The sequence below is a fragment of the Bombus pascuorum genome, chromosome 14 (genome assembly GCF_905332965.1).
Source record: "Bombus pascuorum chromosome 14, iyBomPasc1.1, whole genome shotgun sequence".
Classification (NCBI taxonomy): domain Eukaryota; kingdom Metazoa; phylum Arthropoda; class Insecta; order Hymenoptera; family Apidae; genus Bombus; species Bombus pascuorum.
In genome coordinates this window covers 8360962-8376674 of record NC_083501.1, presented here as the reverse complement: position 1 = coordinate 8376674, position 15713 = coordinate 8360962, and the positions used below count along the sequence as shown (strand labels likewise).

General features: G+C 35.5%; 1 protein-coding gene across 2 annotated transcripts in view; it reads right to left on the bottom strand.

The window, feature by feature from the left end:
* The window catches only part of LOC132914351 (apolipophorins), a 45744-nt gene that overhangs the window by 15978 nt on the left and 14053 nt on the right, over positions 1–15713 (bottom strand). For both annotated transcript variants that reach the window (XM_060973385.1, XM_060973387.1), the window contains exons 2-5: positions 6713–6745; positions 6203–6387; positions 5595–5777; positions 178–4713 (exon numbers count right to left, since the gene is read on the bottom strand). In XM_060973385.1, the coding sequence (XP_060829368.1) occupies positions 178–4713; positions 5595–5777; positions 6203–6387; positions 6713–6745 (4937 nt within the window). The remainder of the gene's footprint in view (positions 1–177; positions 4714–5594; positions 5778–6202; positions 6388–6712; positions 6746–15713) is intronic.

Sequence of the window (15713 nt, the reverse complement as noted above, 5' to 3'; positions counted from 1 at the left end):
GTTATTTGGTGGTTGAAAAGTTATTAAAAATATCTATTTAAATATAGTTACTTTTATTAAGAGCTCTAGATGGGTAGCTTTATTAATTTTTTTAATTTGGAAGAACTCGCATGTTTAGGTTTCAAATTTGTTCAAAATAGCCTTTAGAATAGGAAAAAAATTCAGGAAATTTCTTACCGCCAACGAGAAATCATCTCCGACAGACGACTTGACGTTGTACGTTCCAGTATTGGCATCACGAATGCAGCTAAGCTGAGCTTGTAGCTTCTTCGGAATATTCGCTCCGTCTAATTCTACGTTCAATTCCCTTAGCTTTCTCTTATCCGGTTGTTCCAGGTTCTTTCCACTCAATGTTAATCGCACGTCTTTTCCGTCTTTATCGATGTACTTCAAGTTAGCGTTGCCTTTCAACGTTATCGCCACCAGATCAAGATCTTGTATGTTAGTGTCGTAAATGAATTTCCTCGATGGTCCACCCTTTTGTTCGTAATCTGCCAATTCACTCGACACGCGTACATCGTATTTGTTCTCCTTCTTCGCGCTGTTACGTTTTCCTTTGTACACGAGGTGTCGACCATTGGGTAAAGTAACGTCAGCTTCTAGTTGTAACTGGCCATCCTGTAGGGTGCCTTGTAACTGACCTTTGGCGTTTGCTTCTAACTTGTATTTCAAGAACTCTATCACGTTCTTTGTATCTACGGACGTCTTTGTGATATCAGATACAGTGGACACTTTGAGACGTTTGCTAGGATCCTTCTCAGCATCGTACAGAAGCTCGAGGTTGCCTACGTGTTGAGATCCAGAAATAGTTAAAGTAGCGGTAGCCTTGACTTTCCGGTTGATCTTAGGAATATCCACGTTCAGGTTTGCATCTCCTTTACCACCTTTGTAAGAGTAATGACCATTAGCTGTTAAATAGTTCTTCAAGTTAACACTCAGAGTACCACTCGGATTTGGACTATGTTTGGTCTTCAATTGGAAGTTGATGTAGGTCACACCATCGACTTTCATCTCGATGACTGAGTTAAGAAGTTGAGGATTAGCCTCCAGACCAGTGTCAACTTTCACCTTCACTCCATTCAGATTTAAGTGTCCATCCAGTTGTAAGTTAACGTTGTTCTTGCCAAAATCATGAATCACCATCCCATCAGCGCTGTATTTGCCACCTGGTTTCATTTCGAGAGAATTGATGAATTGGCTCTTGTGTCCATCCAAAATGATGCGCTTGCCTTTCAGCTCGATGCTGTTTTCCATAAATTCAACTTCCAGTTCAACTTCGTAGTCACCAGGTTTCTCTGTGTCTCTCTTGGCAGATAATTCGGTTCCATACTTGAATAACTTATATTTCACTTCGATGTCAGTATCGATCGATTTGCGGGTTAGCTTTCCATCATATTTCAATTTGAGATTGATCACCGGATACGTGAGCTCGCTGTATACAGACCAAAGGAGATCCTTGGGATCTAGTTTGTAAACAACTTTCTGTGCTAAGGACAAGCGATTGGTCTCAGACTTTGGATCAGCTCCGTAAATGAACACGAGTTTTTGTCCCATTTCATTCGGTTCTCTATTGAACTCCCAATTCAGGTTGAATGCACTGTTTGGATCGTTTGGAATTGCAGAAACTGAGAGCTTGTAGTCGTTGTTGTTCTTCTTGCCATCCAATTTGAATGCTATGTTCCTGTCTGATTCTTGACTGATAACCGTGTCCACGTTGATGCTGGTAGGTGTCCATGCGAGATTACCATCAACAACAATTACTTTTGCACCGCCAATAACGAAAGCTACCTTTTCGAACACGTACTTTTGACCACCTTCGTAATCAGATACATCTATCGTGCCTTCCAGATTGTATTTGTATGGTGTCAGCTTCCCCGGGCCAACAAGTTTTATGACATGCTCTGGTACCTTGTACTCCAACACAGGCTTGTATTTGCTTCCACTAGCTATTACCCCTATAACACCGTAGTACTCCATCTGATCATGAAGAATAGTGACACTCACAGTACGTTCCTTTGGAGTATTTTTAAGTACAGCTTCCACGGAAGCTTTCTTAATAGGCGTGTCTAAAGCTGCCTTGATGTACCTGTTAGGTTCGACACCTGTTTCGACGAGCAACGCTAGACGCTTGTTAGATCCACTACTTTCATTGTCCAGCAAAAGTTCGAAGGAACGTTTCTTCTCGTCTTTGATATTGAGGTCAAGTTTGAAGTGATATTTGTTGATTTGTGGGTTATTCAAAGTGATTGCAAATTTACCTGGTCCGCTTAGAGGGAACAGAGGTTTTTGGATAACGGCACCTAGATCTTGATAAGGATACGATACTTTTCCGCAGATGGTTAGACCAAGAATATTGGCTAGTTGTTCGAAGCAGCCGGAGTGTTCCTTGCCCTTAGGGAATTTAGGAGCTACATATTCACTTCCTTTGGCTCCAGAGGAGAATAGGACCTCGCTCTCCACGTTGATGATTTCCTGCGTCTTCTCAGGAATGCTATAGTGGATATCAATGCCGTGTCCGTCTAATACGGAGGCAATCAATTCATTGCTGGTAGCTGAATGAAGAGTAGTAACGATCTTCATTCCAGATTCGGCCCCAGGTGCTTTCACGAGCATATTTCCGACGATGTTGACAGAAACACTTGCTTCAGTAAGGAGTTTAAATTCGGCGTTCTTCGGGTCATTCAAAATAGCTTTAAGATCTAGTTTTCCACCAGTCTTCAAACGAAGTGCGCTCGTTCCAGTCAGACCAAGACTTAATGCGCTTCCCAAACCAGTCGGATACACTAAATCACTGTCAAGGAACTGGAGACAGTTCTCGAAGTCATAGTCTAAGTCCTTGATAATGCCCAAGCCTTTCTCGAGGCCGTCGAAGATTTTGTCGATGATGGCTTTAGGATTCAGCTTGTGGATATCACCTTGATAGCTCAAGTGCGCGAGTTCGACACCAAACAATTTGGCAGATAGGTCTACATCTAATTCCTGATCGACCTCGTTGTTCCTCAAGTGCACATTCTTTGCGAATTTATCCAATTCTGCCTGTTTCACGTCACGTTTAGGTCTAATCTTCTCATACCGTTCTTTAATATATTTACCAAGCGAGGTAGCTGTACTGGTACTTTCAGTATGCAAGTCGTCCAAGACCTCCCAGACTTTTCCCTTGGGTCCAAAGTAGTGCTCAATCACTCTGTCCAAATTTTCCACACGTGTATTCAATTCCAGAAAATTGAAGTTGCGTCCAAAAAGCTCCATTGTCATGTTTAAGTTTGTGGAACGTGGCACAAAGCTATTTTGACTGTATATAACATTGTTCTCAAGGGTAGAACCGATACCAAGCGAGTCCATCTTATAAGATAATTCATTGTTGAAGGAGAATTTCCTGAAGTCTTCCGGGAATTTTGTTCGAGGTTTGATCAGTCCAAGCTGATTCTTGGCATTCAGTTTGCTAGGATCTGTCGAGGCTCTCAGGTTTCTCAAGTGACTCTGGATGAAAGATCCTACCTGATTGACAGTCTCCTTATCCAGGACCTCTTTCAGAAGATTGGCCGTGTGTGGGCAAGGACAGGCGACCATAGACAAATAAGACTTGATTCTAATTTCACTGTCTTCCTCTCGATCAGCTAGTACCTTAAACAGGATATTCTTCCACTTCATCGTGCACCTGGTTGGCAAAGCTTCAATAGCAGCGACTCGTACACGATTTCGTACGTTCTTATCAGCACCGATATTGGCCAATTTCTGCAAGGTAGCATCGTCAAGGAACTGAGTGTTACCCAGAGCCTTAAGAGCAGAGACGACGATGTTCTCCTGTTCCCTGGTCTTGGTTTTGCCGTTACCTACTTTCTCGCGAATCTTGTGCACCGCCTGCTTCACTTCTGGCACATTGTCACAGGAATGTACTTGACAGTACTTGCCGATCACTTGTCCAACTCCAAGGTAGCCAAGTCGGGGTAGGTTAGGCTGGTCCAGAAGAGTCGTTATGGCTGACACTGATGGCAGATGAACATGGCGAATGACAGTTAGACTGGCATAGAAGAGAAGAGTCTGGACAGTTGAGAGATCATTGCTCTTCAGTAGTTCTACACCAACTTCAGCTGCTTCACCGCTTCCAGTTTGGAAAAGAGCATCCAGTAATAGCTTCTGATCATTTTTGTCGGAACGAACCTTCCGGTACACAGAAAGGATGTCATTCTTGTTGCTTAACCTGAGAACCTTCACAAGATCAGTGAATTTTGCAGCTGCTTCTGGTCTCACGGTACGCCGCGAGGCTACTTCAGTTTTGGCAGCTTTCAACGCATTGTTAATGGCTTCCGGAGAGGATTTCAATACTGGGTGTGGAGCTTCGAAGATGATAGACTTTGGCTGGGACACTTCTGCGGTGGGATTGTCACTCTTTTCGTTCTTTAAAGTTAATGTAGTTTCTACAATAGTCTTGGCACCGGCGCTTCCCTGGCTGAATGGAACGAGGTTGTACACTTCTTTGGATACAGCTTTGGTTAAAATACCGCGTTTGAAACGTTGTTCGATCGATTGTTGCGAGCCGAGGACAGGAGAGGATTTCCAACCAGCCGCCGTGTCCATGCTGCCAGATACGAGTGCCTGGTCCACGTTTTCCCGGAATGCACACATGGCGAGGTTTCTGTTCTTGTTCACAATCAGAGAGTCACCTTCCTTGCGGAAGTTAAACTCTGTTGCACAGGTTCCCATCACGTCAGTCTGAAAAGATGATCGGTGTAATTATGATAGTGTTTGATTTATGAACAGTGGCCGACGAAAGGAAGTTTAGAAGATAGGTGATGCGCAAAAATATATAATTTTACAAACTAAGATTATATTCGATAAGAACGATGAATAACTACTTTCAGCATAAAAAATATATAGTATAGAAATCACTAATCTTCATATATCAAATTTACACTTTCTTTTCTCTATTGCAGTAGGCGAGTATGCACTAAACATTGACGAAAATCTTGTCTTTCATGTACATACTTGGTGTTCCATATAACTAGAACTAGCGATATCTTTAAAACAGTTATAGATAGAAAAGAATATTTTAGCAATATTTTTGGAAAATTAAAAAGATTGAAATGATGCATTTAGTCGTATTAATCTTGTGTGTTTTTGTGCATTGATGTATGTATAAAATGAAACTGCAGCTTTTATTTAAATCATATTCTATGCCTTTGAATGCAGTCGACGCATTCTTCAATTCACTACAGGAAAACTTAAAAATTGTTAAGATCTTAAGCGTTAAAGAATACATTAGTTTCAAAGTTATTGCAATTTGAAATCTATTAAATTATTTTATCATTGTTATAAGTAAGTACAAAAGATTTTGATTAGATTCTAGATTTTTGAGATATCCACTTTTATTACATATTCTATAATGTAAACAATGAAGACTATTTATCTGTACTATCTAAAAATATTTCATATAAAATACAGTACTTCGGATCTGTGATTAATATTTTTGTTCTTATAAAATTAAGTTTATATTATAAAATTCACTAAGTTTCTAAAGTTTATATAAAGTTATTGTTGAGAAAGGAAATTAGCTATGGATCATATTGAATAATATTATTTCAGGTTTTACAAACCTCATGACGTGTCGTTACACCGTTATCCTGCATAACGGCCGATTGGAACATGGAAACAGCTGCTCTCTTGATATTAAGAGATGCTTGGGAGTCACCTGAGTCGGTGCAGAGCTGAGTGTCAATATGGCCATCGTGGTAATTGAATTGGACCGGAAATTGTTCAATGTCTGGCGTCGATGGTGGCTGAAAAATGTATTTTATATCGTCAGCAAATGTAAGTACCTATCTATTTTATATGTGGATTGCGGATATCGATGCAAATTTACGTCTTAGATAGAGTAGGTACAGAAGTAAAAGAATAACTAGAGCAAGTAAAAAAGAAGAAATTAAATAGGGATTCATATTACCTATTAAAAATTATAATGAATATTTTGCTAGTAGGTGCATCATATTTTTGTATATTATACGTATTCTGTGTATTCTATCATCTTCAAATTTCAAAAATGCATCAAGCGTATACAAAGTGTATGATACACGAAACTATGTTTATGTCAAGGCATCGAAATCGATAAGGAGGTAGCTATTGGTATCATCTTATTTATATGTATGGAAAAATTGACGTCAGATTAGAATCCAGAAATAGAGAGAAAAGAAAGTTAAAATAGTACCGCTCCGTTGATTTGGACGTTCTTCAACCGCAATTGATGCACACAATCCGGTTTCACGGACAATTCTACGGTGGCTGCCAGTTTAAGAGACGCATCTCCTTGTGCGCCAGTGACAGACGTCACCGATGTTCCCTCCAAGTTGTATACGTACGTGTGTCCCTCCTGATATGCCTTTTTTGGGTGCACTATTTAAAAAGACAGAGAAGCGTTATTAAACAAACTACGAGTGTCCTGGCTTTTCGAATTAACCGTCTGCCCGTCTACGATCTTTTGGAAGATCTTTTATGCGATCATTAATATATTGTAACATCGAATGTAAATCAAATCTGATGCAAAATATTTGTATTTAATATAATCACTTTGAAAAGTTAAAGTTGCAGTTAGGGTTGAAATTGAGCGTCATCACACACGAAGTTTGTATTTATTGAATTGTAATTATCATTTATTTCGTGGGTTTGATTGGACGTTATAAGGCAAAGGGATAAAAAATGCTTAAGATCAAATACTTACTTCCACGGCAACCGACTGTGCATGCTGATTTAGCTGCAACAATAGAAATAAAGAGTACATTAAAAAGATTGTACTAACGATAGATCTTATTATCATTGGACTATGAATGTTTATGCAAATTCAAATTTTTCTAAACAAAACTAACAAAATGTAATCTAAATGGAGATTTGTTTCATTCTTTAAGTATTATTTTATAAACAGTATCTTACTTTGAATATTTTGTATATCTCTGTATATTAAATATGCTCTGTATATCTTTGCATATTTAGATGTTCTATTGATAAATGTATAAACATTCTACTCGTCATCGTCTATTATTATCGAAAACGATCAGAATTCACTGCTACAATAAAATCTTCGCAGACATCGATTAAAGAATCTCAGAATCGCAACAAAGTAACAAAAGATCTTAATCTTCAGTGTTCAACCATGGTCCTATTGTCGGCGTTAATTTTAATTGCCCTAACTTATTCCATCGCTGGACGTTGTCAGTCAATTTTGGTAACGACTTATAACGCTCAATAGAGCAGCAGAGAGGGAGAGTCATATTGAATAAGTCGGGCCGGTGCTTAAAACGCCCACTTGAATTCGTCATTAAAGGGCCAATAGTTGGTCACATCGAGATTTGTTTTGACGTCGCATAAACACGGGCCAGCCAGTGCATAATAATGTGTAACAGCATAATAACTAAATCATACCCAATCACCCGATGTAATAGCATAACAACGATACTAATCGTATCGTAATCCACAATAATATCTTTGATCGTTTCATAGGTCCTGTCGTTTTTCATTATCCATCTTCAACAAATTATCGTTCTCCACTTCTCAAAGCCACGTCGTGGTTCAAATAGGCTCAAATTCTATATGACTGTTTTAAGAGCTAAAGCTAATACCACAGCTATTTTCAACCACTGAAGCTCATGCTTTTGCAAAAAAGTTTAACGAAAGATCATATTCTACGCTAAAAGTATGAATGCTCCTGTTCATCGCAAATCTGCATGTATATTTATTTACTTATATAAAGTATAAGATTATAAAAATGTAGAGAATGCACATAATGTACAAAAATACATAAAATAATTAAGAAAAACCATTCGTTATAATATTTAGCGAGTGGAACAATTATCTATAGACATAAATTCTATTTTCTTAGCTACGTTCAGGAAAATATGAAATTACATAAAAATTCGCAGTCCATTCATCAGTACGTTATTGCAATAATAGCCATTAGGCTGGTCTAATATTACTCGCAACTTAGTCGAAATTAATTCGTCCGTCGTATTTAATCGACTTTCGCTATATAGTTTCTAGATTCCCTCGAGAACCATTTTGTTCTTCTTGCCATAACACACGCAATGAAACTTCTGCGTTGCTGAAGGATTTCGGCACGTGACGCGAAATCTAGAATCGTTTCGAGTTGGTTCTGATAAATTGGTCGGTTAGAAACGAAAAAGAAAACACGTTTCACCCTCGGTCCAGTGGTAGTCACGCGCACGAAATTCAGTGCTTGTTCGACAGTTCTGCCGAATATTTCGGCTTATCAACGAAGCGACGTCCCGATAAAATTTCCAATTCACTCGGGGTAGTCCGATAGTTTGGATCATAGATTGGAATAGAATAATGTTGTTGACGTAGTATGTTCATGTAATAAAGTTAAAACAGTGACTTGAATTGTTTCACAAGTTGTTACTGTGATAAAAACTTATTTAGGAATCTTTAGATTCTTTAGGATTATTAATTATTTTTTCCTATAAAATTATTACCCTCAGAGTTTTTAATCATTTTGTCTTAACGTCGTTTAAATTATTTATCAGTCAGAAGCATTCGTCTGTTACATCTCTGTGTATCAAGAAATTATCAATGAATAAATAATTTATTGAAATATTGACGAGCCGATAATTTGACGAATAATTATTTTATTGGTACCGTTTGAAAGATCTTCCGTTGATAATTATAACATCATATATTTTTCAATCGTTTGTATTTCCATTATTCGTTGTCATTTGATAAATTAAATTTCTTAAATGTCGCATATTTTTCTTCTTTCTGTCCGAAATCAGAATTAAGATTAATTTAATTTTAAATTAATTTAAAATAAAAACTAAATGCTACGATATTAATTTTAATTAGTTCCAATGGTTAAAAGTAAGATTTATATATCTTAATTAAAGTTTCGCATAAAATTTTATAAAATAAGTGACTCTAATTAATTCTAAAGGCAAAGATTGAGCTTAATCTTAATTAAAATTTAGAATAAATGATTTGTACAATAAACGAAATATTAGAAATTTTATTTATTGGAATAAAATAATTCATTAACTTTTATAGAAAAGTGAATAGAATATTATATTAAGCAACAATTCGATAACATCTTTCATTATTATTTGAATGTAGAAGTAACATTCGTTTGGGAAAACTCGGCCACTTTATAAAATATTAAAGTAACGAATTTTTTGTTCTTTAAGACTCGTTAAAATTCAGCGATGCATGCAGAAGATAGCTAGGCAAACGATATAAAAAATATGCACGGCGAATGTTTATGAAAAGTCTCGTGTTTAAGAAGCTTCTATCACCGAGCTACTTTATCCCATTTTTATCCACCATGTAGATTTCCAGCGGATAATAATGTAGAAAGTAGATAACGTCGTAGAAAATGCGCGCATAGGAGGCTTACGGCGGCTTCATTCGCTGGAAAACTTTTAATAACTCTTGCCTTCTTTATCGAGCAATATTTTACTATCTCTTGCCCTTTCCATTAATACAACGTTTCTTCTTCGTTTACTTAAGTGACCCTTTAAACAAGAATTTTAGATTATTACACTTTTTAAGCCCTTTGACGTTTAAACGTTTAAAAAGCTTGTACCTTGAACATCTTTTCATTTTCACACTTTCATCCTAAAATCTTTTATTCGATAGTTATACCTGTTGTCAGGAAAGATCCGAAATTTTTATAAACAAGATATATTCTCATTCTTTAATAATTAATTATTATAATTACTCAAGTATTGTATTTTAAATCGATGGCAATGATTTACCTTCGTTTTTCGAATGTATTAATTAATTTGAATCAATGGGCTGATCAATGGAAATATGCGTACATGTTGTTTAAACGCAAACTTATTGAAAAATATTAAAATGTATGTTGTATTATTATTTTATTAGGATATAAGAAGTATATTGGAATACAGTTGAATGTTTTACAGAAACTCACGATCGTGATAATTTCTATAAAACACATATACCTAATTTTGCGTCCCAGCATCAAGAACCAATCGACTAAAAATAAGCGTTTCAAGATCGAGGGTCAGCAAAGTCAGCGATTATCATGTTATCGACGCGACCTTACAACGAGGTTCAGGCCTCTTTTACACAAATATGTCGCTCTTTCCCCCGGAGGCTAATCAGTGTCATGCGCAAAAATGTTATCGATTATAAAACGAGTCAATAAGATTTTTTATCGTGTCTGTAGGGTTTTTCTTTTTGTCAGCCGTGTATCGTGCATTGCGAGAGACTAAGTGATCCGTCATTTAGACTTTATCATGGCCTTCGAGATTTTTAGAAACAAACGGCACTATCCAATCGACGTTAATATTCCAGCTGATCCTTTTTTAAACTTTTGAATCATCTTACGTGAAGCGTGAAGTTCTTACAGCTACCGATATTTTCACTTTATCACGATCCTCAAACTTTTTACATTTCAACCTGTTTTTCGTTACACAGAAGAACAAAGTAGTTTCAACGATTGTAAAAATACGATCCACGTGAAATTGAAACGAAAAATCATCAAAAGAAATGTTTTCGTTAGAAAAATACAGAGTTCGATCGAAAATAATGCAAGAAACAAATATAATATCGTTACTGCTTTTCACGTCTATGATTATAATTCGAATTGCTTCCAATTTCTGTGTTGTAATTTGACTTACATTAAAAGGAACGTGATACGACAACATTTTTTCTATTAATTATGCTGATATCAAATAATTTGTTCAAAGCTCAGTGTGGTACTGAGAAAAAATTAAGAAAATATCACGAAGAAAAGAAATGAATGGAATTACCAAACAAGTTTACTTGTCCGGAATATTTATATTGTGATCTCTATGTATCGTAATCAGCTATATGTTTTTTACTAAATCCAAATGAAGCATAAAAGAGTTGTAGCGCAAACAGGCAATTAACGTGATATTGATTATCTATTAACTGCAGAAAAGACTTCTGTAATATTAGTTTCGCAATCTAAAGTAGCGTTTTCGAAATATCTTAACGTCCTGTAATGTATTTATAGCGTTGAGACTTGATTTTTAAAATATGCTGTCATTTGTTATTTTGTTCCTGATAGAACTTGGTAAACGATTACGAGTACAATGACTGCCGATAAACTGCATGCTTAACATAGCGTTTTTCTCGGGTTTTAGCTGTACAAAAGCTACGTCGAAGTTATTGCAATAATTTTCTTATACCGCTGATGATATTGTAACATACAGAAGTAACGTTAAAGATATTGCAATAGATATTTCAACCTTAATAAGAATAACGATAATTATTTAATTAATTGCATCGTTATCATTAATACAATTTCATTTACATTTTTTCTGACATTTTATATTATCAAACCTTATTTTTTTTAATGAAAGGGAATTCCAATGATTTGTTTCCCGTCATTATGTTTGTTCCCATCTAGATCCGATAATTTCATGAAATTTAAAAAAATCGAAATATTCATAACGTTAGTATACTAAATTGTAGTACATAAATTATTTAGAAACCATTTTCCAATAAGTATATTATTATAAACTAATAATTATAAAGCAATAATAGTTCATAATATAGTCATTCCTTTTTTATTTCCGATTGAATGAAATCTCAGAGATTTCAAACTATTAACAATATAATAGGAATATTTCAAGAAATTTTGTTTTCTGATGTGCACGTTTAATATAACAATATACTAATTTGTAACTTCTTTAGGAAATTGTTAAAGAAGATTTCTAAAATCTTTTATTCTCTTATCGTTATTCTCAGATCGAATTAAATAAGAAAATTCTAAATCGCTGAGAACATGATTCGAATATTTCAAGGAATTCCATTTTTCCATCTCCAAGTTTATCATAATAAAATGGTAAAAAGCAAGAGCAAACATCCTCTACGTGTTCTACTGCAATCTACTTTTTCCTTCTTCTTCCTGCTTTTTAATAATGACAGCAATTTTTGAATGTAAAGAGATTATTTCGGTATTCCGCTAACGTTCTTCTGAAGTAAATAACGCAACGTCGGTACTCTTTTGTAAGAAAGGTCATGATAAATTACGATAAAGAGTGCTCCGGACCTCTGAGCGTTTCCTGTCACGTAGTGCTTCGCCATTTCTCCCTTTTACTGAATCCAGATTGGATTTAGCTAGAATGAAGTCTGTTGGTCACACAAGATTGAAATTAATACTGATCCTCGTATAAGTACAATCCTTCTGGCCAACAGTATTATCTAAATCGGAACTATAATACGAAAAAAGATGATCAACTATTTTATTATCGTTAATGCTTCTCTTTTATCCGTATTAATAATTTATTTTGCGTCTTGCGATTTTGTGAATTAATAATCTTTTTCTTCGTACATTTTTTCGACTAATAATATTTCTCACTTTTATTATTTTTTCTTATTTATGACTATACAAACAGTATATAAAATATTCGAGGTAGGATACTCTTTACAATTTTTAGTGAATGAAATAGATTTTTATGTGGCTTTCATTTTTTTAGTTCTGTTCGTAAAAACATGAAATTGTGTAGATGTCAGTTGTCTATTTACGGGGCTTAATAATTTGATATCAGTATATAAAGATTAATAATTTGGATCATTTTTTGATATTCACAGGAATAAATAATTGTTTCAACCACTTTATACTTTCGTAGATTAATAATTTGGGTCATTTGTATTTATTTAATCCCTCCTTCCCATTTATAATTTCGCTGATTAATCATTTATTTTATCTGGTATATTTTCGTTGGTTAATTACTTGATTTATTCCTTCATATTTTCATGGATCAACTAATTCGTTTCGTTTTTTTAGATATATGTGATTTAATAATTTTTCTTCTCTTCTCATATTTTCGTGAATTGATAGCCCTTTTATATTCTTAATAGCCGTATTCTTTTATGTCTTGTAAGAAAAATGGGAACATTTCTTCCATTATGTTGGTTACGAAATATTTTTGCCAGATATTCGCGTTATAATATTATGTAATACTTTTAAGAAACTAGAAATAAGTTTTTAGAGAGAGGTAGAAAAATTGTTAAATTAATAACGCAAGACACAGTGGAATTATGGAAACGTTTTGCTAAAATTTATATGCAAGAAGAATTTTTACTTGTATCGAAGAATCCTCTTTCTTCATTTTTAAATGTTTTCGTGCAACAACATAAATCCCTTTGCAACGCTCGTCGTAAACTGTAAAAATGATTAAATATACTTCTCCCCCGAGAGAATAATACTTGTTTTGCCCGACATGTTTAAATCATTATAACCGATACTATATGACAGCACCGAAGAGGGGAATGACTCTTTCATATAACATTCGTAATGTTCTGTTGAACGCATATCGTTGAATTATTTTCGACGGGTGATCAAACCCTCCAGTTCCTCAAACGGAACCGTCTCGACACATTTAGAAACCATCAAAATTCACAAAAATCTGAAAATCATTTTGAAATCGCGGATTGATAAAAAGTTTCTATCGATCTATTTTCCTACTTATTTTGAAGGAAATAAATTAATTATTCGTTTACGCGTACCAAAATCAAATTGATCAATTTTTTTACTAATTTCTTTTACTAAAAATAGAATCAATTCCATCGAGATTAATCATTCTTATGGATGACAATTAATATATTGAGATATTTTGGAAGGCGGTAAAAATATATATTTAATCCGAAAACTAGACAAAAACATAGTTTTCATGTTATGGGTTTGATAAACGGCGCATCGAATATTAAAATCGCTCTCTTCTGTAACGTCATCTGAAAATGTCATTTCTTTTCTCTGTGGTTCGATTATCAGTTTTCTATAAAAGAAGAAATTTCTGCAATAAAGAATCGAATAATGATTTTGCCAATTTACAATCTAATTTCATATTTCGATGTATGTACAATGTGCATAGGTTTCATTTTAAATTAGCAATTTCACATCCTACGATTTAATATGTTCCAACCACCTACAATTATTTGAATCGTCAAATAAAGTTGGAAATGTAAAAAGCGGAATTCTGAGGGCAGAATTTTCCTGTTGACGGGAAGAATCTCGTAAAATGGCCTACCGAACATTAAGGATAAGACAGCAACCGTGAGCAATTTTTATCGAACAAATCCCGACGCAATCTCAAAACGAAATGAAACGATCCTCGAAAGAACCTCGAGGCTTCCGTTTCGTTTCGAACGAGCAGCAGGGAGCTCGCAATGGGGCGGCAAATTAATCGGTCGGCCGCAATCGCAGTCTCTTTCTCTCTCTTTCTCTCTCTCCCTGCTCTTCCATTATCCGATTATCAGAGATTCGCCGGTTGGCGTAGCGTCGCGGCGCGCGTAATCGCCGCTGGGTTGCACATGAAAATTGCAAGTGTCACGCGCTCTGCAGTGCTTGAAATTTTAGTCCCGTGGAAATGCGAGCTGCTGTTTTATGTGACCACTTTCGTATGTTATATATCTCGTGCCGAAATAAATTTACATAGTGTAATTTATCGAAGTTTGTTCGTGAGAAGAAACAGCATGGAATTTTATAATACAGTCAGTCACGATAGTCTGCGTACACTTATTAAATTTCGTGTGTCTGAGTTCTCGAACACATTGAAAACACTTTTCTCATACAACTACTTGTACTTGCACATCAGTACAATTACTGTCAACGTGTTGTCAAGAGGAATACAAAATTTAAAATATTTAGAGATTAAGATGTTTCGTCGCAGAAATTGTTACTAAAAGTTTACATAATTCTTTCCACAAATTGTTTAGAAATCTATTACTAAATACCTTAAGAAGTTTTACAATTTTTTCACGTGGATATCATTTTTAAGAAATTATCATTATTCCAGGCTTTAGCTCGCTTCTTCCGATAAATTATCTTCAGATTACACGTGTAGATATTGAAAAGCAGTTTCTTCGCATTTTATTCTTCTTGTGGCGGCATTTTCGCGCGAACCACGGGGAAAATCGCGTGGAAAATCCGACGAAAGACAGCGGATCGTTTAAGAGCGTCTCGAGTGACGGTAGAAATGAATTTTCGATGCGACTCGTGCAACTGTAGTCGACCTGGGATAATTGCAGCACTGCAGCCGCGATAAGCGGATGTGCAGCCGTGTAGTTTTCCACGCGATGAGCACGTGAAAGCTCCATGGCTTCCAACAATGTATCACTCGGGAATTATAAGTGGCGTAAATTACGGCTGAAGGTTGCACACAACTTAGCCTCACAATCTAACTTTCGTTTTAAACGACTATAATTCTGCTAATGAAGACACATCGTCTAGAACAGTTGAATCGACAGAGCGATTTGCAAATGATATTGCTTCGAAAACCTTCCATTTCCTTTGCTTTTGTTTATTGCGTCTTACTGTTTCTCTTTAGCGCTTTCCACAAGGATATTTGCAAGATATCTCTGTAATAGGCTATGAAAGGAAATTTCTAAACGTAGAATACATTCCTCTCTTATTTCATTCTTTCCTATTCTTTGTTCTTTTTTTTAATAGCCGTATCTTAAGTTATTTTATCAATAAAGCTCCACCTTTTGTCATACTCCAAGTCTATAAATTGTTTGGAAAACATTTTCTAAACATGCTTCACATTTAAAATTAAAAATTCAAAGACATAAAATACAATGAAACCTAGTTTTTCGAAGTTCTAGGATAAAATATTCCATTAAGGTAATTAACTGTTTGAGTCCCAGGGGTCTTTGAAAAAACAGCGTTGAAAAATCCCGAACAGCGCGGTAGCACTTGCCTTAATCGATAGCGAAGAGAAACA